Source organism: Hyaena hyaena, unplaced genomic scaffold (genome assembly GCF_003009895.1).
Source record: "Hyaena hyaena isolate Hyena2069 unplaced genomic scaffold, ASM300989v1 scaffold_421, whole genome shotgun sequence".
In the NCBI taxonomy this organism is placed as follows: Eukaryota; Metazoa; Chordata; class Mammalia; order Carnivora; family Hyaenidae; genus Hyaena; species Hyaena hyaena.
The window spans coordinates 1,370,564-1,397,105 of NW_024081057.1; the positions used below are offsets into that span (position 1 = coordinate 1,370,564).

At 45.0% G+C, this 26,542-nt stretch overlaps 1 protein-coding gene across 1 annotated transcript; it reads right to left on the bottom strand.

The window, feature by feature from the left end:
- Positions 1 to 2,511: 2,511 nt before the first annotated feature.
- Positions 2,512 to 7,655, bottom strand: FOXI3 (forkhead box I3). The gene is made up of 2 exons (XM_039252641.1): positions 7,019 to 7,655; positions 2,512 to 4,364 (listed from the first exon to the last, which is right to left on the bottom strand). The coding sequence occupies exons 1-2, from the start codon at positions 7,653 to 7,655 to the stop codon at positions 3,742 to 3,744; spliced, it is 1,260 nt and encodes a 419-aa protein (XP_039108572.1). The 3' UTR covers positions 2,512 to 3,741.
- Positions 7,656 to 26,542: the final 18,887 nt, after the last annotated feature.

Here is a 26,542-nt window from a genome sequence, read left to right on the forward strand (position 1 = left end):
AATTTGAGAACAACGTTAAGGTTCTCAATCCAGAAGGAAACATGAACTGGTTTATTAGTTTTTAAAATTCTTCTTTGCCTTATTCTGTCTTATTCTGGAAGGTACACTACATCCCAGAAGGCTGGAAGGCAGCTGCTCTCACTTACACATGTGCCCACAGGGCCTCAGCCTGGGCTGCTACTTGACACCAGCCCCCTGGTCCCTAGGCACCCCAGAGGATGAAGGTCGCTCATCTATACGCCGAGGGAGCACATCTTCCCCTCTGCACTGTCCCAAACAACGGAACGTTAACTCTAGCTCAGATCCAGAATTTCTGACCTGGTTCTCAGGCAGACAGTGTCACAGATGGAGGAAACTGGTGCCAGCTGGAGGGCTGGTACAGACTTTGACCTGGAAACCTCACAGGCACGGGCAGCTTGGTCCAGTAGCCGTGGGTCCCGTGCCCGGCAGGAGGCATTTGCCCACCTTTACAGCTCCTTCAGTCCTGCAGCCGGTCAGCAGGCGAACGGAGTGGAGTCTGCTCTTCGCCTTTGTTCTCATAAACGCCATCGCTCTGGCATTTCATCCCAACCACTCAGATCTAGACACTTCCAAATACAGGTTACTCATGTGCTTTTTACACGTCTCTCTTTCCAAGAAATCCTGTGCCTGTCCCCATTACCCACCACCCCCGACCATGCCAAAAAAAACAAAACAAAACAAAACAAAAAAACACCTCAGGTAGCTTATTGCTGGTCAAAATTATTCTAGCCTAGGTCTCTATTAATAGAAATAATGAGATGTCAAGAAGGGAGCTGCCATAAAAAAAATCTATAGTCAGCAACTAAGATACTGAAGGAACCTACCTCCCATGTGACAGGACAAACCAGTGGCTCTCAGTTCTGAGAACGCAGCTGATTTTCTTTAGGAGAAAAGGCATCTCACAGGACAGAAACCATCCGACACCGGAAACCCAGAGGCCTCATTCATCCAGGACTCACAACTAGCCCACACAATTGGAAAATTGTGGGTGTCAGTCAAGATCAGTGGTTCTCAAGCAGAGTTAATTGTCTCCCCACCCCAGCCCGCCCTCCTCACCCCTGCCAGGGACATTTGGCAATGTCTGGAGATACTGTGGATTGTCACCATGTGCCCAGGGCCAGGAGGAAAGTAGGCACTTCTAGACTAACGGGTAGAGACCAGGGATGCTGCTAGAAGTAGCACAGGAAATACCCTGTGATGCACAGGGCAACCTCTACAACAAATTCCCAAGCCCCAAAGAGCAGCAGTGCCGAGGCTGAGAAACCCTAGCCTAGAAACCTCATTTTCTCAGTTCCCACTAGATGGAAACTAGTTTCCTAGTTTCCTTGACAGTCTATTTCCTTGGCAGTGGGCAGTGACGGGCTGCCTGTGGCTCCCTTGAGGGCCACACCACACCCAGGGCTGCGGGGCCCACCTGAGGACTTCTGCCCACTGGTGAGACCTCACAGCACCATTTCATTCTGGAACAGAAATTGTCTGGTGCACCTAGTTCGATCTAAGATGGAACTGTTACTCTGCTAACAATCAATAAAATGCTCATATGCCTGCAGACCGTCCCCAAGAATAACTGTTCTGGTCCAGCCTTTCAGATGTGGACAGGTGGAACCAATCCAAAGGGAACATTTGCTTTCGCTCTCAACAAAGTCCCTGTAGTGACTTCCGTGTCATGCCCCTTACATCTCTACTTCTTTCAGAGAAAGACGCTGAAGACAGAAAACCAGGAAAGCCTAAAGGTGGCCACAAATCGTCCCAGTTAAGAGTTTATTTCATGTGATTCTCAGCATGCAGTGTACTTTCTTGGGAAAAAAAAATTTTTTTTTGGTCCCAGTTCACATTATAAATTAATTTACAAATATAGAACTGTATTAGAAACAATATTTATAAAAGTCCCTATGATTTTTCACATAGGAAAATAGCCACGGAAACGGTTTTTTGTACACACAATCTGGGGAGGTGGGGAGTAAGGTAGTCTCTTTGGTTGTCTTTCTCCATATTTAAAAAGTAACGGTGATGTTACTTGTACCTCAATAAAACTTTAAAAAATAGGTTTCTGCATTGTCTTTCAAAATAAAAATTTAAGAGTAATGCTGTGGGTCTCAAAAAAGAATACACAGGGAAAAGTTAAAACTTTTTTTACAATGGACTTGTGCTCCTTTTTCTAGAAAAAGTAAATCCCCAAACCAGCAATGCTCCTATCAGAGACCCAGCAACATGGAACAAAGGCAACTCAGGACATTATCCTCACCTTAATGCAACGCTCTTCCAATGAAATCAACAATTGTCTACATTTTAATTAGCACTTTTTGGGTAAGTTCAGACAGTGGCTAAGGATCTGCCACGGACCAGGCACTGGGAGGGTGACCATAAAAACTATTCAAATGCAGGTAACTCTTGAGAAGTAAAAGGGAGTGCTAGAAATAAATATTTAAAAATTTTAACAGATGGTTAAGAAATGATAAAAAAAAAAAGTTCCATTTAGAGACTATTTTTGTAACAAAATTCTAATATTTTCTTTAAAAAAGGAAAAAGACCCAGGACACACACTAAAAGGGATAGGACACCAAGTTAACGAGGACAATGGTCACCCCAGGCACATGGCAGCAGAAGGCAGAGGTGGCGTCTGCCCTTGTTGCTCAGGGGGACATCTAAAATGATCATTTATTTCACTCTTTGGTCAAATGAGATTTAGCTCATTCCCACACCCTGTGGGCTGGCCGTGTCTGCCTATGGTTAACGGCACCTTGGCACCTTTTGTTTTTTGGAACGAGAACAAACCCATCAGCACCAAGTTCTGGAGCCAGACTGCCTGGACCTGATCCCGGCTCCACGACTCAGGATGCGGGTGACATTCTAGGAGTTCCACTGGCCTCACAGAGAGAGCACAGGGATGTACAAATCTCCCAAGGCTGTTGTGAGAGGATTACATGCCAAGCTTCTGTCTGAAACGGCACCCTGCAAAGCTCGCCTGGGCAGTTTTATGGCTATTAGTGTCCACCACGTCCCAGACACGGGGCCTCAGCAGAGGGGATTTGTGAGGCGGATGCAGCTCAGAGGATGTGTGGCGCTTCCCAGCACAGTGTTTTAAAAACTTTTCATTAGCGGCAAAGAGGGCAAATGAAGCTTTTCTCAAAAAATCCAGACACCTGACCTTTCCAGAAAAATCAAGACACTGCCAGGCAGGAAAGAAAGAACTAGTGGCCCACAGCAGCCATCAGCTGGTCAGTCCTGACCGCTCTCCACTGCAGCATTTACCAACTGCTACCTTTTTCCTACCCAAGAGACTTCATTCTTTTGTTTTTTAGCTGGCCCCTGGGCACATGTGAGCTGTAACCCCGATACACAGTGATGAACAAAACAGACACAGTCCCTGCCCTCGCAGGGCTCACAGGTACTGTCCCAGAACAGGGGTGGATTTCTCTCCAGGGAGGCCCTTATCCAGAAAACTGCAAAAGCTTGGTGGGCTGTAGAAAGAGTCCTCTACTACTCCAGTGCGACTCCAGATGTGGTCAGCGGGCCCACGGGATCACCTGGGACTCCAGGGAAAGGAGTCTCCAGGGAAAGGCGGATTTCCCTTCCTGCCCCAGACCTACAGGAAAGCCTGGGACTCCAGGGAAAGGCGGATCTCTCTTTCTGCCCCAGACCTACCGCCTCGGAAATCTGCATTTAACAAGATCTCAGGGCGTGCATATTCAAGTCTGAGAAGCAGAGGCTGGCGGGGTCCTATACCTCTGAGCCCTCCCGGGGGTAGATGAGGCTGTTGACCATGCTGAAGTTGTAGAAGGGGCTGCTGAAGGGGCTGCTTTGCCCCCCGCTGGTGCTGGCAGGGAAAGGGCTATAGTAGGAAGATCTCTGGCTGCTGCTGTTGCTGGCGCCGTTGCTCAGCTGCAAGGTGTCCGGTGGGGCTTCGGGGACAGAGCTGGGGGGGAACGTGCTGCTGGGGGTCAGCTGGGCACCCTGGATACCTAGGTGGCGGCTGCCAGGGAGAGCCCGCTGGGTGCCCCCACTGCTGCTGACACTTAAGGTGCTGAGGCTGCTGAAGAAGGTGTTGAGGCAAGGGGTGGAGGTGAGCAAGGAAGCCCCCGGAGAGGAGGCCGTACTCTTGGTGCCCTCGGGGGGCTCTGGGGACTGGGACGGCCTTAGCAAAGCGGAGGGGCTGTCTCCTTCCGGCTTCGCGGCCACTGCCGACCCCAATCCCGAGGAGAGCCCTTCTTCTGATTTTGTTGTCCCTGGGGCCGCCGCAGAGGTACTGCTGGCTTCCGAGCGGCGCTTCCGCTTCCGCCGGAAGTTCCCGTTGTCAAACATTTTCTCACAGTTTGGGTCGAGGGTCCAGTAATTCCCCTTCCCTATGAAGAGGAGGAAGAAACACAAGTCAGAAGGACCTAGTTCTTGCCCTCGTATTCTTCAGCTTCCGTTCCGGAGAGAGGGCTGACTCTCATGAAACCCTGGCATAGATGTTTGGTCCCCTCTACTGTTCAAATGTATCCTTCAGGGGGAGATTTTATTCTTCACGTTCCAAGGAGAAATCTTGAACCAAGATGTTCTGGCCACTTCCACCCTCTCCTGACAGTGTCTGCTACTTAAATCGTGAGACCTAATTCTAGGCCCAAGACACTTTTAGTTCCCCAACACCATCCCCTCCGGATTCACAGCGTGCACCTTGCAAAATCCTGGCGCTACTTAAACGTGAGCGTGCATTTCTTGGTTTATAAAAGCAGGCATGAGAATAATATCCATTTTACAGATTGACCGTGAGGGTTCTGACATCTGTTATTATTATGTGCTCACATCAATATGTGCCCCTTAAAAAACCCACTCCACTGGAAAAAGGCAACCTCAGGTACCCAATCATTTGTCTTGCCAAACAAAAATTACAAAAGTTATTACTGGACAATCACTTATTTTAACACGACCTTGGAGAATGTATGTTCAGGGGACAAGGGAGCTCCTGGAGTCTACACCCCTCGCTCCCCTTGAGCAGGAGGTGCCCTGCATCTCTTCCCAGCTTTTCCTCCACTGACAAATCTCAGACCAGAGCCTCCTTTCAGGCACATGGTGCTAGTCTGCTGCTTAGAAAATTCCCCTCACTATCTAGCATAATTGAGGTAAAAAAAAAAAAAAGATCCATCATCTGGGAGGATTTTCTCAACCGCTTTTATCACGTCCCGTAAACAGAATCTTTGGCATTTCAAAGTACTGGTAAGCACTTCTCTCGCAGAGTGCTTTCCACGGCAACTTCGGTTGCTCCTGACAGCTCTGTGGAGACAGACAATATTGGTGTCCCCATTTTTCAGATGAGGAAACCGAGGGGCAAACTGGTTAGTATCCTGCTGTGTTCCCAGTTAGCAATGGGAGAGCTGGGCTTTAAGCAGGCTGGTTCTAGACTCGGCATTCTTACCTAAACACTGTTAGGTTGCCTGCACGGACTAGCAGGTACTCCTCTAAACCCATGATCTTCGTTACCACATTTTTTTTGCAAATAGTTGCAAAAATATATTTTTATTCATACACCTGTCATATAAATAATAGGACCTGTACCTATCAGACTTTTATATTACGTCCCTTAGTATCAAGGGCTTTGACAACACACTAGCTAAAGACACTAACTTTTTAGAAAGTCCAGATGAATATACATGACAATTAACATGATAATCTCAGGTCTTTAGAGGCCAAATTGGGAAGATACAGCTTCTAGAACTGTATGCCCTGTCCATTACAGTAACCACTTGCCAAACATGGCTGTCCGGCACCTGAAAAGTGGCTAGTCCAAAGTGACATGTGGAATCAAACATGCACAGGATTCTGAAGACTTAATATCAAAAAACAAAAGAGTAAAGGATCTCACTAACAGCTTTTGTATTTGCTGTATTATGTTTGCTGTTGAAGCAATATTTTGGGTTACTTAAAAATAATTCCACCAGTTTCTTTTTACTTTTTTAATGTGGATGCTAGAAAATTTGTAATCACACATAGTTTGTACTCTATTTCTTTTGCAAAGCACCACTCTAGAGTGCTTTCGGGTGTGAACACTCCAGAGCATTTACACAAAGTTCTGCATCTCTTTTTCCTGTCATGCCTCTGTCCCCACCACCCCGGACCCCAGCTCCTTCTGAAAACCCCAAGTAGAATCCTATTTCTCTCGGGTTTTGTTGTTTTTTGGGGTTTTTTTTTTTTTTTGAGCTTTTCGGCGGCCTCCACTGCTCCGGTGGCGGAAAACCACTCACAGCGTCCACTGTAACCCAGCCCTCCTCACCCCGGGGCTCAGATCAGAAACGTAGCAAACTTGGGGTTTTCATTTGCACATTTCTAAGCAGTTAAGGCACCGCACCACAATCTGCGGGACCCAGCTGAAGTTCTCGGATTCCTCTGCCCCTGTCTCATGATGCCTGTGCCACTACTTCAGTCGTCTCCCTCAAGGCAGGCACGACTTCAAGGACACAGTGAGGACCCTGGTGCAGGAAGAGCCGCCTCCAGGGACAGCTGGAGCGGCCGGCTGTTCCTTGGTCTCTCACCACCTCTTCCGTGAAATGTGCCGGGGTTCTCAGCCCATCTGAATCCCTTTACAGTCGTCCCTTATCCGACAGCCTACGCGTGTTCTTATTCCTCATCCGTGCCTTGGTCCCTGCCTTCCACTGGCGCGATGACCACCACCCACGGGTGGCTTCCCGTTTGAGGATACTGGCTTTCTCCTTTTTCTCTAACCGGCAGCCTCTACGCGCGGGTGTGGGGTGGGTGTGCGTGGGTGTAAGGGGCGAGCCCCCCACCACCGCGTCCCCGCCCTGTGGGTCCTCTGAGAGTTCTCTTTGTCCTCCGGCTTGCCCCCACCCCAGCCAGACGAGGTTCGAGGATCGGGTGGCTGTTCCGCCCCGGCTCCCATCCCCAGGTGGGACGAGAAGCCTCCGCAGGGAGCTCCGAGTCAGCCGCTCGCAAACGCGGCCCCTGCACGCGCGCCGCCTCCCCGCCCTCCCGGCCGGGGAGGCAACCTGTCCGGCGCCCTCACCTGGGTCGTCCTCGTCGCGGGGCACCTTCTTGAAGCAGTCGTTGAGCGACAGGTTGTGGCGGATGGAGTTCTGCCAGCCGGCCTTGCTGCGCTGGTAGAAGGGGAAGCTGTCGGCCACGAACTGGTAGATGTGGCTGAGCGTGAGCTTGCGCTCGGGCGCGCTCTGGATGGCCATGGCGATGAGCGCCGAGTACGAGTAGGGCGGCCGCACCATCTTCATCAGGTCCTCGCGGCTGGCCATGGACAGCCAGCCCAGCTCGCCGGGCGCAGCGGGCCCCGCGGGCGAGGCGGGCGAGGCGGACGCGGGCTGCGCGAAGGCTCGCTGCGCGCAGCCGAAGGTGCCGCCGGCGGGGGGCGGCTGCAGGAAGGGCCCGGCCGCGCCCCCGGGGGGCGGCGGCGGCGGCGGCGGCGGAGCGCCCAGGTACGCGGCGGCCGCGGCGGCGGGCGAGCCGCCCACGCCCGGCCCGTTGAGCCACAGGTAGGGGTTGGCGGCGGCGGCGGGCGGCGCGGCGTAGTCGGCCAGCCCGTAGGGCGCCCTGGAGGCCGGGGGCGCGCCCGGGGCGGCGGCGGCGGCGGCGGGCGGGGGCAGGCCGGGCTGCGAGTACACGCCGAAGTTGTCGCCGCAGTAGAGGGCCATGTCGGTGACCGTCGGCGGGTGCGGCGCGGCGGCGGCGGCGAGGGGCGAGCGGGGCTGGTGTCGCCGCTCGGGCGAGAGCATCCCTTTGGGGGACCACCCTGCGGCCCCGCCTCGGCCCTTCGCTGGGCGACCGGTGCCGGGGCGGGGGTCGGCGGAGGCGCGCGGGGCGCCCGCGAGCGGGCTTCTTATAACCGTCCGCCGCGCGGCTCCTCCCGGGCCGGCCCGGGGCTGGGCGGCGGCCCGCGGGCCCGGGCTCTCCACGCCCCCGCCCCGCCCCACCTGCCCGCGCTTCCCAGCGGAGCGCGCCCGAGCCCTCGAGCCGCCCGCCCCGCCCACCCCGCCTGCGGAGCCCCTCCTCGGCGGGCCCGGCAGCCCGGGGGAGGCCGGCGCAGGCCGGCGCCTCCGGGATGCAGGCGAAAAGCACCCCGTTGCCAGCAGACGTGTTCTTAGCCCAGGAATGAAGTAAAAGAACGAGTATGGAAGCCCGGAGAAGATAACCCAAACAGTACAACAGTTTTCTAAAAAGTTCCCGGGATGAGTTTGGGTGGCCGCTCAGACCACCTGCATAGCGCCCTGTGATTTTCTACATGAAGCTTCTGCACCTTTTGCAATTGAGGTACAGGATTCACGGTCGGCCTCAACTGATCGGCTTCCAGTCGAAAATAATAGACGCGATTTACAACTCTTGGGGATGTACGGTAGATTTTATTAACCGGCATCCTTGGAGTGTCCCCATCTCCTAGGGGATTTTGTGATGAGATGGACTGAAATTGGTTTTAAATTTTTCTAACCATGTCTCTAAACACATAACTGTATGTTCGTTCACACTCGGGAAGTATTTGTTCATTTTAAGTCCGGTTTGTGCAGTCCTTTGGTGTGATTTGTTTTCTTCGAAAACAGAAGGGTGTATGTTTTCAGAGACATTTAAATAAGTGGGTTCGGAATTAGCATTTTAAAGCCGACTGTAATTTAAACTGTGCAAGAAGAGCTCATTTACAAAAAACGGTCTCAACGAATTATGGTATAGGACTTACTTTCCACTGCTTTAAGTTTTGAAGTGTGGTTCCTGCCTGCAAAACAGACACACAAACAAGCAAAACAAGTAAAATACTGTGGCACCCACATGCCACGCAATCATTATTTATTGACACCGAACAACAATAAGAAAACTTTCTTTTACAATTAAAGTCATTCCTAAATATGTTCTTACTAAAGTGACAAGTCTGAGATAGACATTTAAGAGAGCGGAGAGGGGGGAAAGTGTTTTGTTTGCCAATTGCAGACTGATGGTTCAGAATATTTAATAGTTTGGAAATCCACCCCCCTCTACTCCGTATTTGTTTTTATGATATAAAGTTGGTTATGTACTTTACAGAACATTATCATTATCTATTATTTTATTTCTTTAAAAAAAATATCCAGAGATATTTAACTAGTAAATTTAATACCTAACATGCAAACCACAGTTCAAAGTAACTACTTTCTTCATCTTTTCTGGACTCGGAAAAGAATTATTCTGACCTCTGAATTTAACACACTATTTCTTTTAAGCTCTTGGCAAATGCTATAGAATGAAATAGTGTTTAATTGTATTTTGATTTAAGGATCCAAATTTGATCTAAATTTTTCTTAATTTAGAGAAGAGTGCTACGTGTGTATGTTCTCCTTCCCAAATAGTCCAAAACAAAGTTGTTTTGTTTCTTTTGGGACGTTAATAAAGATGACAGCTATAACCCAGGAAATGTTAAAGCAATTTTAAGTAATTAAATTTAAAAAAATACTTAAATAATAAGTAATAATGCCCCCAATTTAATATTTGTTCTTAAGTTTAAAGACCTAAAAAACAAACAACAAAAAAAGAGAAAGTCCAAAAGAAAATCTAGGAACTGAGGTAGCAACAAATTAGAAAACATTTGTAACCATCTCCCCTTTAGTAATTGATGTCTCTAAGGTTATCATACCTTCCCTTATTTTTTAACAAATTGCTTATGCGTACACACTTTGCAGTTTTCCAGGGTTGCTGTTGTTTTTAGTCTAATTCTTAACACAATAGCTCCAAATTATTTCTGAGTAAGAGGCCATGATTGCAGATTATCGCTTCTTGCTTTGATTAAAGGTTCTGCCTACTAGAAAGATTTTGTTACTTAACTATGTATTATCTTTTGCGGACTTTAGTTTTACCTGAAAATGACAGAGCCACCTAGTGGCTCTTTGCCTCTGTTACAGCATACATCCAGGCAAGGACACTCCCTCTAGGGGTTTGGAAGTTTTACTTTTCTATCCAAGTTTTCATTCACACCTTAGTTAGATAAGCTTAAAACTATGATTGGTCATGGCCTGGGGTTTTTAATGTCAAAATCATTTTTTAATCTGTATTTTTCTTAAAGTTAAAATTAAAAGCATTTGGATGCACATAAAAACAGGATAAGAAATGTGCTTGAAATGCAAGCACCCAATGATAACATTTTGTCCGATTGCCTTTTCACAAAAAAAGATGTAATCAAGGCAAGCACCCAATGATAACATTTTGTCTGATTGCCTTTTCACAAAAAAAGATGTGATCAAGGCAGTTGATTAATGCTGTGCCCATGTAAAATGGAGAGACTGTTCCATGTTTTCACCACTGGAAACTAAAACATTTGGGGAAAATACAATAAAAAATAAACAAACTCTGGTGCCAGTGGAGATGAAAAATGAACCAAAGGAGGTGAGAAAAGAACTCAAGAAAACTCAGATTGTAATTGGAGAATATAGTTTTGGGAATCGTGGAGGGAAGGTAACCGTCAAAGTATAGAAGACTAATTAGTGCATTTGTTGCTTCGGTGAGGAAAGGATTCATTAAGAAAAGATGTTGCGCCAACTGGAGCTGGACCTGCTGCCTCATTTTTTTTACTTACTCTCATGTTTTTCCAACTTCTGACCCCCTTAATTGGTTCGTTTTAGAGCCGAGAGTATCATTAGTTGGGGGGCACCCTGAGGAGTCTGCCTTCTCCTCTCCAATTCATACCTCAAAGGCTGGGACCTACAGATGGAAAAAGAGGGACCACGCATTTGCTCCTTTAACAAATATTTAGGGCTCTACTTACTGACTCAAAGTATTAGTGGGAACCTAAGGCAGCTCTTTCCCCTCCAGGAGGACAAGCATTCCACCGACTTGAGATATGTCTTCTGTTCCAACAATACTTTTCTCTCATAAACGCTTTAAGTCGACATTGGCCAGATTGCCCCTGCCAATCACCCCCCTCAGCCACAGGGGGTCAGGGAAGCCTGGAGTGAGCTGCAAAAATAGAGTGGGGCAAAAACCCAACCCGGGGAGGTTCAGAAGAAAGGGCATTAGCCAGGGACTACCCAGCCACCTGCCAGCTGACTCCCAAACCCAAGCCCTACTTCCTCAAACATGAGGTATAGCGAGTATAACAAAAAGGATGAATCCTAAGGATTCTAGAAGCCTGAAACATCTGAAGATACCACAGAAGTTCCATGTACTCAATGCAGACAAAGAAGAGAAAACTATGGGCCAAAACAGTGGTGCTCCCACAATTCCTTTGAGCAAAGTGATTCATCTGTGGCTCCTCTGCTTGAGCACTACACCTCTTCCCCACCGTCTCCCTCTCCCCTCCCCAGTTCTCTGGAATGCTTCCTGGCCTCTGGCTCTCCCTGATTAGGCCCATTCTTGAGCTTCCTCAGCTAACTTCTCAGACTCCTCCTTCTGCTCCAGACCAGGCTCCCGAGTGCCTTCAGCGGTCCTGAGACAGGATCCTCCCCCAGGATCCTCCCGTCCTGAGTCCATCTTAGCGGAAGGTTTCACTTCCCTCCATTCTCCCCTCCTCGCGACAAGGCTCTCGAGCCCTGCTCTCCCACTGGGTGGGGCCAGCATCTGCCTGGGTGGTTCATCCAGCTCCCTGGCCCCTCATTTCCAATAACAAACTCCTCCTCTCCATTTCAGTCACCCGCTAGACTGGGTGTTCTGGAGGATGAGGACTGGGTCTCCTCTTCCTCCCTCATTTTTTAGCGCTAACAATTAAGGAACATGCACCAAAGACCTAACACTGCGCTAAGCACTTTGCATGTATTATCTCATTTAATTCTCCCGGCAACCCTGTGAGAAAAGAACAATTAGTTCATACTCTATGAATGAAGCAACTGGAGAGAAAGGGTAAGTGATTTCACCGTGGTATCCCAACTTCTAAGCGTGCAGCCAGGATTCAAATGCAGGCAGTGTGGCTGAGGAGCCCATGCTAATAGCACTCAGCTTTAACTGCCTCCTGCATTATTTCCCTAGTGCCTAGTCCAGTGCCTGACATTAGTATGTGTTCAATTATCGTTTGTTGCTTGAATAAATTAAAAAGTTAAAAAGAGGAGAGCCCGGGTGGCTCAGTCAGTTAAGCATCCAACTCTTGATTTCGGCTCAGGTCATGATCTCACAGCTCCTGAGATGGAGCCCCAAGTCAAGCTCTGTGCTGACAGAACTGAGCCTGCTTGGGATTCTCTCTCTCTCCCTCTTTCTCTGCCCCTCCCCCAGGTGTGCTGTCTCTCTCTCTCTCTCTCTCTCTTTCAAAGTAAATAAATAAACTTAAAAAAATTAAAAAGCATTAAATGGTATAACCTCTATAACATTAAATGGTGCCACCTCTTACCCTCTCTCTCTCTACATAGTCTCTCGCCAAAAGCAACTGCTGGCCATCAGTCTTATGCTCTCCTCCAGAAAATGTTTTCAAGTACTTACCGGCACAGCTCTATATGTATTTTAAAATGTACAAAACTGGAATCCATGTCATTCACATGGCTCTGCACCTTTTACTTGCATTATATATTCTGGAGAACTTTCTAAAACAGCCCATGTGTACAAATGTCGACCTCATTTTGTTCACCTGGTGTTCCCTTTTTTCATAGGCTAGTCAGTGGGGATGCAGTCAATATGGCTGTGTGGACCGTTTATAGCCAGTGTCTGTTCTGATTCATTGGCACCCCTCCATACCTGGTAGGCAATATTCTGAGTTTAACCTTATTTTTGATGAATCTCTGAATTATTTTCTTTTTAATTTTTTTACAATTTTCTTTTTTTTTTTTTAAGTAAGCTCTACACCAGTGTGAGGTTTGAACTCCACCCCGAGAGCAAGAGTTATATGCTGTACTGACTGAGCCAGCCAGGCACCCCAGAATTATTTCTTTTTTACTTCTTTTTATTTTTTTTTTTAATGTTTATTTATCTTGAAAGAGAAGGCATGAGTAGGGGAGGGGCAGAGAGAGGGAAAAGAGAATCTCAAGTAGGTTCCATGCCCAGCATGGAGCCTGACTCCAGGCTGGATCTCACAAACTTTGAGATCATGACCTGAGCCAAGACCAAGAGTCAGACCCTTAATGACTGAGCCACCCAGGCGCCCCAGGATTATTTTCCTTTTTAAATGTTTTTTTTTTTTTCCTAGGAGAGAGAGAGAGAGACAGCGTGAGCAGGGGAGGGTCAGAGAGATAGGGAGTCACAGATTGAAACAGGCTCCAGGCTCTGAGCTGGCAGTCAGCACAGAGCCCCACGCGGGGCTCAAACCCACGAACCGCGAGATCATGACCTAAGCAAAAGTCGGACGCTTAACCGACTAAGCCACCCAGGCGCCCCGATTATTTTCTTTTTAAAAAAAAAATATGGCTTAATCTATTTGTGATAGTAAATTCCTAGCTGAGATTTGCTGGGTCAAAGAATATGTGCCTTTTTAAATGTTTGATTCCAACAAACTGCCCTGCCAGAAGGTGCTGCAGTTTATACCGCCAGCAGGTTCACCACGGATGCCTATTTCCTTTCACCTTTGCCAACGCCGGATTTGTTCTGATCTTTTTATTTTTGCCAGTCTTAAAAGCACAGAGACATGTCTTGAAAATGTTTGGTTTGTTTTTCCCTATGAATGAATTTACCTAATCATATGTCATCTTAACTTCTTTTTTTATGAACTGCCTGTTCTGGTCTTTTGCCCATGTTTCTATTTGTGTATCTTTAAAAAAAAAATCAGTCTGAGCTTCTTGCAATTAAGGACATTAACTTTTCTACTCCTGGGTGTTGCATATCACGATTTCTTTGTTAAAACTGTCTCTTGGAATCTGTCATAACACACTGTCCTGGTTTTCTTTCTTTCTCTTCCTCATCTACCAAAAGGATGTCTGTTTCTCATCTCTCATTCTTTGATTATTTTTTTTTTTGTTCCCCCGGTTCCTAACCTTGGCCCTGTTCTTTTCCTCTGAACATTCTTCATTGGTTGCCATATCTAGTCCCATGGCTTTAATCATTGGAGTGGACCTGGTTTGTTGTAGTTATTATTGCGTGTTTAGCAATGCTATAAAGAAACACTCTCCCATTACCCCCAGTTTTTGAGGTTTGCATGGGATGGGCCATTGGGCAGGGATGGGCTGGAGACTCAGACTTGGTCCTTGCCCATGTTACTTGTCCTTACACAAGTAATTTGTTTGAGGTGGGTGAGTGATTTGAGGTAGGTCATTTAAGATCTTTCTCGGGTCTTCTGCTGGGATGATCAGGAAGAAGTTCCTTTCTTCACACGGATTGGTTCCTGTACAGAAGTTGTAATGCTAAAATGGTCATCTTTGGTATCACAAGGGTGAGCCTGCCTGGGAATGCAGGTGACACCAAGTAAAGCTGAATGACAGAAATGAAGACACATTCTGGATGCCAGATTTGAATCCCTTGATCCAGGATCCTCTTTCATACCCTTGGTTTCATTAACCAACAAATTGCCTTTTTGATTCAATAAGTTAGGATGGTGTTATAGGCTGAATTGTGTTCCCCGAAATTAATATATTAATATTTTAACCCCTGGTACCTCACAATGTGACTATTTTTTTTAATGTTGATTTATTTATTAAGTTTATTTATTTATTCTGAGAGACGGAGGTGGCAAGGAGAGGCAGAGACAGAGAGAGAATCCCAAGCAGGCTCTGCATTGTCAGTGTGGAGCCCAATATGGAGCTTGAACTCACAAACCAGGAGATTGTGATCCAAGCTGAAATCAAGAGTTGGATGCTTAATTGACTGAGCCACCCAGGCACCCCATATTTATTTATTTTTGAGAGAGAGTGAGAGCAAGGGAGGGGCAGGGAGAGAGGGAGACAGAGCATCCCAAGCAGACTCACCACTGTCAACATGGAGTCCAACATGGGTGAAACTCATGAACCGTGAGGTCATGACCTGAGCCAAAATCAAGAGTTGGACATTTAACCGATTGAGTTACCCAGGTGCCCCGGAATGTGACTATTTGGAGACAGGGTCTTTAAAGAGGTAATTAAGGTAAAAATAGGTAATTAAGGCAGGCCTTAATTCGATATGGTTGGTGTCTGTATAGAAAGGGGAATTTAGGGCACAGACATGAATACATAGAGGGAAGACCACATGAAGACACTAGAAGAAAATGGCCACCTGCAAGCCAAGAAAAGAGGCCCTCAGAGGAAACCAACCCTGCTAATACCTTCATTTTCGACTTCTAACCTGAAGAACTATGAGGAAATAAGTTTCTGGTATTTAAGCCACTCATTCTGTAATACTTGTTTTGACAGCCTTAGCAAAGTAATACAGGTGAGTGTTTATTCCTTTGAAAAGTAAATGTTGGGGCACCTGGGTGGCTCAGGTGGTCATGCATCCAACTCTTGATTTCAGCTCAGGTCATGAGTTTGTGAGTTTGAGCCCCACATCTGGCTCCGTGGTGGTGGTGCAAAGCCTGCTAGGGATTCTCTCTCCCTCTCTTTCTCTGCCCCTCCCACATATACTCTCTCTGTCTCTCAAAATAAATAAATAAACAGGAAGGGAGGAAGGAAGGGAGGAAGGAAGGAAGGAAGGAAGGAAGGAAGGAAGGAAGGAAGGAAGGAAGGAAGGAAGGAAAAGAAAAGAAAGAAAAGAAAAGAAAAGAAAAGAAAAGAAAANAAGGAAGGAAGGAAAAGAAAAGAAAGAAAAGAAAAGAAAAGAAAAGAAAAGAAAAGAAAAGAAAAGAAAAGAAAAGAAAAGAAAAGAAAAGAAGAAAGGTCAGTGCTGGTGACTTCCAATCCCAATCTCTCACATGAGCCCCTGGCACAGTGATCAACTGCTACTGGACCCTTCCTCTTCATTTTTTGGTAAGTCACCTCAAATCCAACAAGTCTAAGCAGGTCATCCCAATTCTCCTAAAACCTATGTATTCCATATCTCCCTGAAACCCTCTCCCCAACTGAACCAGTTATCTAAGCCAGAAACCAGAAGTTCTACCTCAGTGACTAAGTCATGCCATGGTCATGCTTCCCTCTCTCCTACTGGCAACACCCAGGGTTAAACCACCATTATCCCTCCCCTGGATTATTGCAGTTGGCTCCTTTTGTCACCTTCCAGTCCTCCCTCGACAAATGGCAAATCCCATCATGACACTCCCCCCCCCCCCCAAACTCTTTAGTGGCTCCTACTGCTCTTAGGATAAAGTCCAAACTCCATAGCATGGTATATGTGATCCTCGGAGAAGTAGCTCATGTTAGCCAGCCTGCCTCCCTTGTCTCCCCTCCATGCTCGCTCTGATCTCTCTTCTAAAGCTCAGTGTTTCTGCAAATCTGATCATTCTGGTATCCTCTTCATGATTCTCTGTATCGTGTATGCTCTCTTCCTTAACATTTTTCTCTTAATTGATTCAGTTTTTAAAATTAAATTACATTAGGGGAGGTAAGTGAGGAGATGGGTAAAATAGGCAACAGGGATTAAGGAGGGCACTTGTTGTGAAGAGCACTGGGTGATGTATGGAAATGTTGAATCACTATATTGTCCACCTGAAACTACTATAACACCATAGGTTAACTATGCTGGAGTTAAAATAAAAATAAATAAATAAATAAAGTAATTAAATTAAATTCCATTATTTGGAAAGGCAACCATATGGCACTACTCTTAATATTATAGTATAAATTTAATATTATACACACACACAGAATCTCTGTCATATATAAAAGGTAAACAATTTAAATGAATCATTGATATTGCTGATAAAATTGGTCCCTTAAGTAGTGTTGGTAAATTTTAAGAACAAATTTTTTAACGTTTATTTACTTTTGAGAGAAAAAGACAGAGTGCGAGTGGAGGAGGGGCAGAGAGAGAAAGAGATGCAGAATCTGAAGCAAGCTCCAGACTCTGAGCTGCCAGCATAGAGCCCGACATGGGGCTCAAACCCATGAACCATGATATCATGAACCTGAGCTGAAGTTGGATTCTTTGCAGACTGAGCCACCCAGGTGCCCCAAGAAGATTTTAAAATAAAAGTATAAATAATGTTGGGGTACCTGGCTGCCTCAGTAGGAAGAACATGCAACTCGATCTCAGGCTGTGAGTTTGAGCCCCATGTTTGGTGTAGAGATTACCAAAAAACAAACTATAAATAAATAAATAAATAAATAAATAAATAAATAAATAAATAAATTTATAGTGTAATACAAGTAAGAGCAAACTTAATTTCATCAACAAAGACCCAAATCTGAAAATAAACTCCTCAATAAGAACAGTACTGCTTATAATGTTTAGTAACAAAGGGATGTTCAGTTTAATGATGCTTATTTTATTTTTAAATGTTTATTTAATTTAGAGAGAGAGAACATGCAAGTGGGGGAAGGGCAGAGAGAGGGAGACAGAATCCCAAGCAGGCTTCAGCCTTTGAGCTGTCAGTGCAAAGCCTGATGTGGGGCTCGAACCCACAATCCATGAGATCATGACCTGAGCCAAAGTCAGAATCTTAACCTATTGAGACACCCAGACACCCCAATGATACACTTTTTTAAATTAAGGTTAAGACGAACTTCCACATTAGTAGTAAAAACAATCTGTTCTTTTTTCTTTAACTTTTTTTAACTAACAAAGAATTACAGCTTCCAGGGATGCCTGAGTGTCTCAGTCAGTTAAGTGTCCCACTTTGGCTCAGCTCATGATCTCACAGTTCATAAGTTCGAGTCCCACAGCGGGCTCCATGCTGACAGCTCAGAACCTGGAGCCCGCTTCAGATTCTGTGTCTCCCTCTCTCTGCCCCTCCCCTGCTTGCACTCTGTCTCTTTCTCTCTCAAAAATAAATAAACATTAAAAATATTTTTTTAATTAAAGAATTACAACTTACATGTGTTTACATGGATATGGAAAAGGATAGTAATTTGACCCATTTGATAGGTTTGGCTAACTTTCATTTTAAAATGTTTGATTCAGGAAACCATCTGAGGTAATCCTTGGTATCTGTTGTAAATTTGTGAAGACATAATCCAAGATAATATCCAAAAAGGAACAGAGAGAGGATTTCTTGTGCCCTGACATCTGTCACTAGACAATGTTTATGAAATATTTTTATCACCCCTGTCCAAGTGTTTTTCCATCCCCTGCAAAACATTTTCAGCAAGTATTTCAGGTGAGTTTATAAGTAGGTTCATTTATGAATTCCAGAAATACATATTGAGCATAACAGACCCTGGCCCTGGCTCCAGACAAATACAGCTCCCATTCTGTATGTGACCCAGAGGACCAAGGTACCCTGGAGACTCAGACTACAGGTTTATAATCCCCAAGGTCACTTTATCTTGCCTAGGAATACTGAAAATAAGCATGTCTTTTAAGAATAAATTAGGCTTTCAGATGAGCAAAGCTTATCTATAAGATATGCTAATTTATAAACCCTCACCCAACCATGCATATGATGTCTATGAAGATAGATGTTTTCTCATAGGAGAACTTAATTCCTCTCCTATCTTGAAAAGACAGGTGTGGAGCTTCAGTATGAAGCAGGAGTCACTGCCCAACACTTTCCGAAGTTGAAATGGTTGAGAATTCAGTGACCTATTTTAACAATTTTACCAGCTATCTTCCTGTCTGTCTTCTATGTTCATGTCTTCCCGTCTATCTTCTGTGACCAAAACTTCTCAAATGACAGAATGATGGCGAGTCTTGGCTATCCAGCCTGAACGAAAGGAGTCCATTCTCCTATTGAACAAGCATGGTCCCAGCACCCTCCACGGTTTGCCCAATGCATTGGTCCTAATCTTGTCATGGTTTGCCATGAACGAATCAAGAAGTTTAAAAACCAGTTCTCTTCTGTAGTTGTATGACAGGTCAAGATGTAACCAGAGTCTTAAGTCAACCTATGTTTGGCAAACAGAAAGATTAAAGGATTTTATAATATCAGTGGCTTTATCAGTTTATCATTTTGCTAGAGTCCATTTTACATAAAATTTTTGTATAAGCATCAGATATATTTTACTAACTTACGGTACCTCTTCTTACCGGCCTCCAATTGAACTCAGATTCATTCTTCTAAAATCCCAGTTCCTAGGGGCACCTGGGTGGCTCAATCAGTTAAGCATCCAACTCTTGATTTTGGCTCAGGTCATGACCTCATGGTTTGTGAGTTCGAGCCCCACATTGGGCTGTGTGCTGACAATGCAGAGCCTGCTTGAGATCTCTGTCTCTCTCTTTCTCTGAATCTCCCATGCTTGTGCTCTCTGTCTCAAAAATAAATAAACATTAAAATAAAATCAAATCCCAGTTCCCAGACTTTCTTTTTCCTTACTTTTTGAGAATGGCAGTTACTTTCATATAATAGGGACTCTATAGATGGTTTTTGATGATGATGATGATGATAATGATGATGATGAAGAAGGAAGAGGAGAAGGAGAATAAGAACCTATGGCTTGATCCTTGAACCTATGACTGCCCCCTGACTCTAGATCTTCTTGGGTTGACACACACACACACACCCCGCCCCCCATCAAGGCTGAGATTGGAGAAGCTGGACTGACTTAATTTTCCAACCAGTGCTTCTGAGTCCTGTGTCAGAGTCACCCAGAGAGCTTGTTAAAATGCAGATTCCTTAACTCTGCCCACATGGAGTCTGAATCCCTAGAGTGGGGTGCCTGCAGGCTGTATACTTTTTAATCCGCTGCCACACCCTCCCCCCACAATGATCCTGACATTTGAGTTTGGGAGCATATTTACCTAGTCAAAACTTTAAAAATGAGGATAAGTGCTGCTTAATAGGTACACATAAATGATAAAGCAATGATTCACAAGTTGGAGAGATCAGTGAGAGGTATCAGAATCAGTCAAGGTCTTGTTCAAATAATAGGACTCCTGCTCTTGTCTCATTTGGAGATGACATGGAGAGCCATGAGTACCATGTATGCCTGTAGCATCCGTCAGAAGCAGAGAGGCAGTGGGAGATGGTTGAGGGCCATGCTAAGGAGCAGAGTATACAAGTTGTGCAAAAGGCAAGGAGCACTTCATATGAATGCATTAATATATATTTGGGGGAAGAAAAGGTGGTTGGGGGGGAAAGGAAATCTTATCTCAAATGGAGAGTTGGGAGGTGAAAATGAGTGAACTTGAATTCAGAGAGCACGTGTCATTGCAGGGCACTAGTTAGATTGGTCCTTCTAAAGCAGAGCCTCCCAGGAACCTATGAAGCGTTTTTGGCAATCAAGCAGAATGTTCCAGTTCTCTGGTTTCTGTAGACTGGGGCTCTGGACTCAGCTTTGGTGCATATTAAACTTAGGGAATGGTACCACCAGCTAAAAGCTACTTGAATCTACTTGATTTTCTCATGTATGAAATATGGATGGCCATAACCTAAATTGTTCAAAGGGTTACATGTGATAATGTGTATAAAGCACTAAGCAGTCAGTAAATAATAGTGTTTATCTTCTGAATGCCTATTTTTTATTTTCTGAGTAGATAAACCTGGGAATGAAGTATATTGCCTTTGATCACGGATGAGTCGCAGATCAGAACACAAGGTAAAGGTAAATGGACACTTTCCTGCTTAAAAAAAATTTCTGCCTGTAGAGCATTGCTTTGACCAGTCTTATTAGGTGAGAGAGCATTTGGCAAATGAAACATTAGACATTTCAATATATAACATATGAAGCTTCTTAATTTGGTGAAAAATTAATGAAATGCCAATGACATGCCAAACACTGGACCAGGAACAAGATAAAAGGATAAAAGAGAGAGTTTCTGCCCTCAAGATACCCTCAACTAAGGAAAAACAAAAAAAGGGAAGTAATTAGGCTGGAAGTAGCTTCTGTGGGATTTGTAATAATAGTGTCCTTTAAGATATTAGTAATTTTCTTATCAATTGCTAAGAGCTTCATCTATTTTGGGGAGATTGAGCCCTTTGTCTCTAATATGAGTTACAATATTTTATCCCAATATTCTCTTTTGACTTTGTTTCAGTGTTTTATTTTGTTTGTTTTTTTTTTTATCACATGGGTATCATTTTTATATCATCAAACATTAGCATCTTCTTTAAGAGTTTCCAGGTTTTGTGTCAATGCTGCTAGGCCTTCCTCGTTCTGAGATTGTAATAGAGTTCTCACATATTTTCTTCTTTTACAATTTTATTTTTTATATACAAAACTTTTTTTAACTTTTTAAAAAATGTTCTTATTTATTTTTGAGAGAGAGAGAGTGGGGGACACTGACAGAGAAAGAGAGAGGGAGGCAGAGGATCTGAAGCAGGCTGACACCAGAGAGCCTGACGCGGGGCTCGAACTCACAAATGGTTAGATCATGACCCGAGCGAAAGTCAGACTCTTAACTGACTGAGCCACCAAGGCACCCCATTCAAAACTTTTTATATTCAAAAATCCATTGTAATTTATTGGATGAGAGATGAGGATCCAACTTTATTTTTTCTAGGCCACCTGGAGTCCCCACATCATTTATTGAATAGTCCCCTTAATTTATTTGGGTCTGTCGATAATATAAAACAATTTGATGATGAGTTCTGAGATGAAAGAGTCGGTATTCAATAGTATTGACCCTGAGTCATCAACCAGAGATTAAATCATGTTGTACAGTCTCTAAGAGGCAAGGGGAGTGAATGATTTATATGGAATCATTTTAAGCACTTGTGTTAACATTTGTTTTGTGGCTTAAAGGCAATACTTTCAAAAGTTTGCATCTTCTCTCCCCCTAGCCAAGATAAATGTCTTGGTAACTAAAATTAAAATATATATGAAAACCTCAGAGAAAGCCTGTTTGTAGTGACAAGCCCATGGCTGGCCAAATGTCATGCAGGCCCAGGGTCAGCTGGCTAGTTATTTGCAACTCTGCAGGTGTCTAAGATCAGAGCGCCCCCCTCCCCCCCCACCCCGAGAATGTAAAGCAGCATTTTATTTGGAATTCAGTGGTTAGTTCTGAAACTCTGGGTCAGAAGAAGCCTCGTGCTAATTAACAAGCCCATCAGCAGCACGAGAGAATGTTTCCGCACACCCTTATTCAAGATTCAGTCTAACCAAAGTTTACTAACCTCATAGACCAAAAATATCTCCTTTATTGTTTCCACTTTCACATCTTTAATGATGAGTCATCTTGGCCGTCTTTTCATATGTGTGTTCTTCTTCTGTGAACAATGTTCTTGGCAAATTTTGTTGGATTGTTTGACTTTGTGTTAACCGTCTAATAGAATCTTTGCATTAACCCTGTCATGGGCAAATCACAGCCTCTCCAAGCCTGTTTTCTCGCCTGGGATTGAGAATAGTAATGTTAATGTTCACGATAACCGTCAACTTCTACTGAGCACCTACCTCAGTACTTTGCTAAGCGTTAGCTCATTTCAGAGCCCCTCGTCCATAAGGCAACTTTGCGCCAATTAGATAAAGGCATCCCTTCCTTCGTGCTGGCATACCCTGCCCAACTATTCAGAGTGATGCTGTCTCATCTAATTTTCATAAATAAGCCTATGAAGAAGGTATTATCATCCTTATTTTAGGCCATTTCCCCCAACCCACACAGCAAATCAGTGGTGAATTTGGAACCCATGATTAATCACTGTGCCGTATGGCACCTACTTCACATGGTTACAGTCGGTATTAATCAAGACAGTCTCATGAAGTACTCAACACAAGTGGTAAATAGTTACTAAAATATATGTGGCATTAGCCTTTGGTCTGTCGTGTGTTGCAAATATTGCTTTCCAATTTTGTCATTTGGCGTTTAATTTAGCTTGTGGTGTTTGCTAACCGACATAATTTTTATGTAATCAGATTTATCTTTTCGATTATGACTGTGGTCATGACCTCTGTTTTGGCTGACATTATAAAGACAAAATAATTGAGTATAATAACCACTCCCGTGTTCGTGAGGGGACAGGCTAACTTAAAGAGAGCCCTAAATACAAGACCACATCTGCCTTCTCAGCCACAGAACGGTCTTTAAGTGGGTGTGCACTCGGGAGCACAGGCTTCCCCGTGACCCAGATGCTTTCTCTGTTGGAAGAGAACATGAGAGGAGAGAGGAAGAGGAACTGGAAAACAAGCAATTTCCCTTGAATGAAGGGACATTCATTTCCGTTTAAATCCCACTGGAACTTAATCAGGTGGACACACGTAGCTTCGAAGAAGCTGGAAAGTGTAGTCTGGAGCTGGGTGAGCTGTGCCCTACTGAAACAAGGGGTAAGGTGGGCAGAGGCATAGCTTTTGTACTAAAAGAAAGGAGAGTATAGCAGGATACCAGGAGCACACACACCCCCAACCCCCTGGCCTCATATGTGAAACTCCTCCCTTCTAGAACTTACTTCTGTATAATGTTTGCTCAGCAAAAAATTTCAGTTCTTGTAGATGCAATATTTCTTTTTTCTTTTCTTTCCTTTCCTTTTCCTTTCCTTTCTTGTCTTTTCTTTTCTTTTCTTTTCTTTTCTTTTCTTTTCTTTTCTTTTCTTTTCTTTTCTTTTTTCTTCCCCAAGCTCTTTCTGCTGGGGATAATTATAAGAAGTAACTCAGAGTTAAGAAAAGAAAAGAGAAATAAGACTCCTTGCCTCCTGAGGGTCTTGGCAGATTTTCCTTCCTGGGTCTGGACCACTTTCCAGTCTTTCAGGCAGTTAATTGCTACCTGTTCTTCAGAGACGAGCTTCCAAGCTCCATCCTCAGAGAAAGGGCCCTAGCTCCTTCCCTCACCAGACAGACAAGGGCTTCTTCATAATCGTCTCCTATTACTTTTCATTCCTAGCGCTTTCGCAGCTGGTAACCAGGATGTGTTAGTGTGACCATTTGCTTGACGTCACCCTGGTGGCACTGGACTGTGGATGTCCAGGGGACAGGGGCTCACCTCCAGGGCTAACACTGGGCACAGAGTAGGTGCTCAATAAACGTTTGCTGAATGAATGAATGAATGAATGAATGGGTGTTGAGAGAAAGGCAGATGAGCTCTGAAAGAAAAGAAGGAGGCCGAGGCAGTAGCCGCTGATGCCTGTCAGAGGGGAGGGGCTGAACCCAGGGAAGGGGTGGGCAGCACCTGACAGGCCTGATGGACCCAGGTCCGGAAGCTGTCTACGGGCAGGGCTGACAAGGGGAAAGCCCTTGCAGGGCAGAGGGGTGCGGGTGGGAAATGCCTGCTCACCTCTGGTGCCAGCACTGAGGTCTCTGACCCTTTAGAAGAGGCACCCACACCTAATAACTGTTGAATTATTGAAATGTCATGGGGTGGAATTCAAATGCCTTTTCTGACAAATAAAATTACTTGTTCCAGAACTTCATTCATGTTTCTGGAATGAAGCTGAATCCTCTGCCAGACACTTATTTAGACAATTTACGTTTCGATCTAAAATTGACATTGACATTTAAGGAAAATCTGTGTCAGGGGTGCAGGTGAAACAAAACCGGTTAGGATTTCATCCTCTCCTGTTGCCGGTGCACTTTTGGATGTTACTGTTGACATTTGACCAGTGTCCTAATCAATAAGGTAGACAGCATATTGACCATCAAATTAAACTGCAGAGATACTGTTTTATTTTGGACAGGCAGGGGCTACATTATGTATATTGCATTCATCTACCTATCTCTCTTTTTTTGTAACTTCGGTTCCTCTAAGTCTCTGCCTCTTTAGTGGGAATGGTAAGTCAACTAGAAGCAAAGATAAGAGAAACACAACACTTTGGAAAGCACACAGAAAAGACAGTTGACATGGAGTGGTTTATAAGATGGAACTCAGGGAGGTCACAAAAATGCACCTTGAGTCAACTTTTCTTTTTTAAATGCCTCATTTGATTTCGTGTCCCAGTCCACACAGAAACGACAGATTCCAAGAGAGGTACAATGTTGGAGAAGATTCGGGGGGAATCAAAGGGCCTGGGGTTGTGCTCTGGGAGTTTCTTGGGCTTCTCTTTCTTGGTCTCATTGTTATCTGTCATTATCACCAAGGAGAGGGAGTAGCCACGGTAATTGCTGGTGAAACTCCCACCCAGCGGCTTCACCTCTGGGGCTATATCTACCTATTCTTGACCGGTGAAGAATTTGGCATTTGTTCTGTGTGGAATAGGAAAGCACTCCACAGTAGACCATCTTCCTGCTTGCTGCTGAAGTTTTCTCTTGTCCGATGATTTCAGCTTCAAGGAGACAAAAGAACAGAAAAGCCAGATTGGATGATGGGTCAGGAGCTCCTCCAACCCTCAGTCCGTTTGATCGCATAATCCAGGCTCCATTGGCTCTTGCAAAAATTATTACAAGAGTAAGATGTGATTCTACCTTTCCCATATGAACACATGTGCTAGGTTTTATTGCCTGGAATCACTCCATTTCTACTGTTGAGTACTTGGAGGAAAGCCATTCGAAAATAAGACTGGTAACCTCAGCCTGATGCATCTGATGACGCTTTGTTCTCTCTGTTGAGTCGCATCTGACAGAGCATTTGAATTGCAGCTGCTTGAAAATAAGTAGGTAGTGTGCCTGCCCTCAAGCCTGTGGAAACGCATCTCAGTGTCACTGTGCTTTCTAGTCTTGTGTGGCAAAAGAGGTAGATCTGAAAAAGAGAAGTCATTTCAAATTTAGAGAAAGTGGTGGGGCAGAGCCGGAGGGCGAGGGCCAGAAGCGCCAGCCTCCCATGATTTACTTACATACCAAGGCTGTCTTTCCAGTGGCAGCAGTAAACATTTCCAGAAGAAACTCAGATTAGAGGGTTGGCTGGATCGTGCCTCCAGACTTGAAGGAAGAGGAGCTGAAGCTATGCACTCCACAAACGCAGAGGAACCTGGCCTGAGCCCAACACCTTTGTCAGGTGTGCTTTCTCTATTGTTCTCCAAATGGTGAGGGATTAAGACGAGTGGGTTGGAGTGGCAATTTTTTTATGATTCTTCCTAAGCCAGAAGAGACACTTTTCTTAGAGAGCTGTGGGAAGGAATGCAGACTGCTGAGTGCTTTGGGGGACTTGTTTCCAAACACCTGGAGTGTGTGTGTAATCCATACTTGAAAACAGCTGACTTCTGCTTCCTCCAAGCCACCTCCTGCCCCTCCCCTTCACACTGCTCTTCCTCCAGCCTCCAAAGCCCCGCTCTTTGAATTTTAGGAATAGAAGGAGCCCCACTGCTCACAACTACAAGTGGGATGCGATCTCCTTTATTTAGGCGAACGGGGCAGCTTTGCCGCCCTCCATCCCAACCACCGAGGTTCTGGGCAAGGAGGAGAGTTGGATTTTCAAAATGATCTGTGCCTCGCCTCTTAGCCTGTCATGCAAATATGCACCTCAGGCTTCTGGGAAGTTAGGTCACCTCTGGTCTTGGGATGATTATTTATCAGTGCCTTTGAGCCCTCAGAGAAAGGCCCTGTAGAAATACAGAGAACAGAAGGTGGCTTCTCCAACTGCACCTGGCCACGCTTTATTGGTCAACTTACTCCCCCAGAAGTCCTGAGAGCCAGAATAGAAATTACTGTATTGCACAGGATTCATATTTTTTAAGATTTTATTCTTAAGTAATCTCTACACCCAACGTGGAGCTTGAACACACGACCTGAGATCAAGATTCGCATGCTGACTGAGCCGGCCATGTGCTCCTACACAAGCATCATTTTAAATTTATTTTCTTTTATTTTATTTTTTAATATATATTTTTAAAGTTGATATACTTATCCTGAGAGAGAGA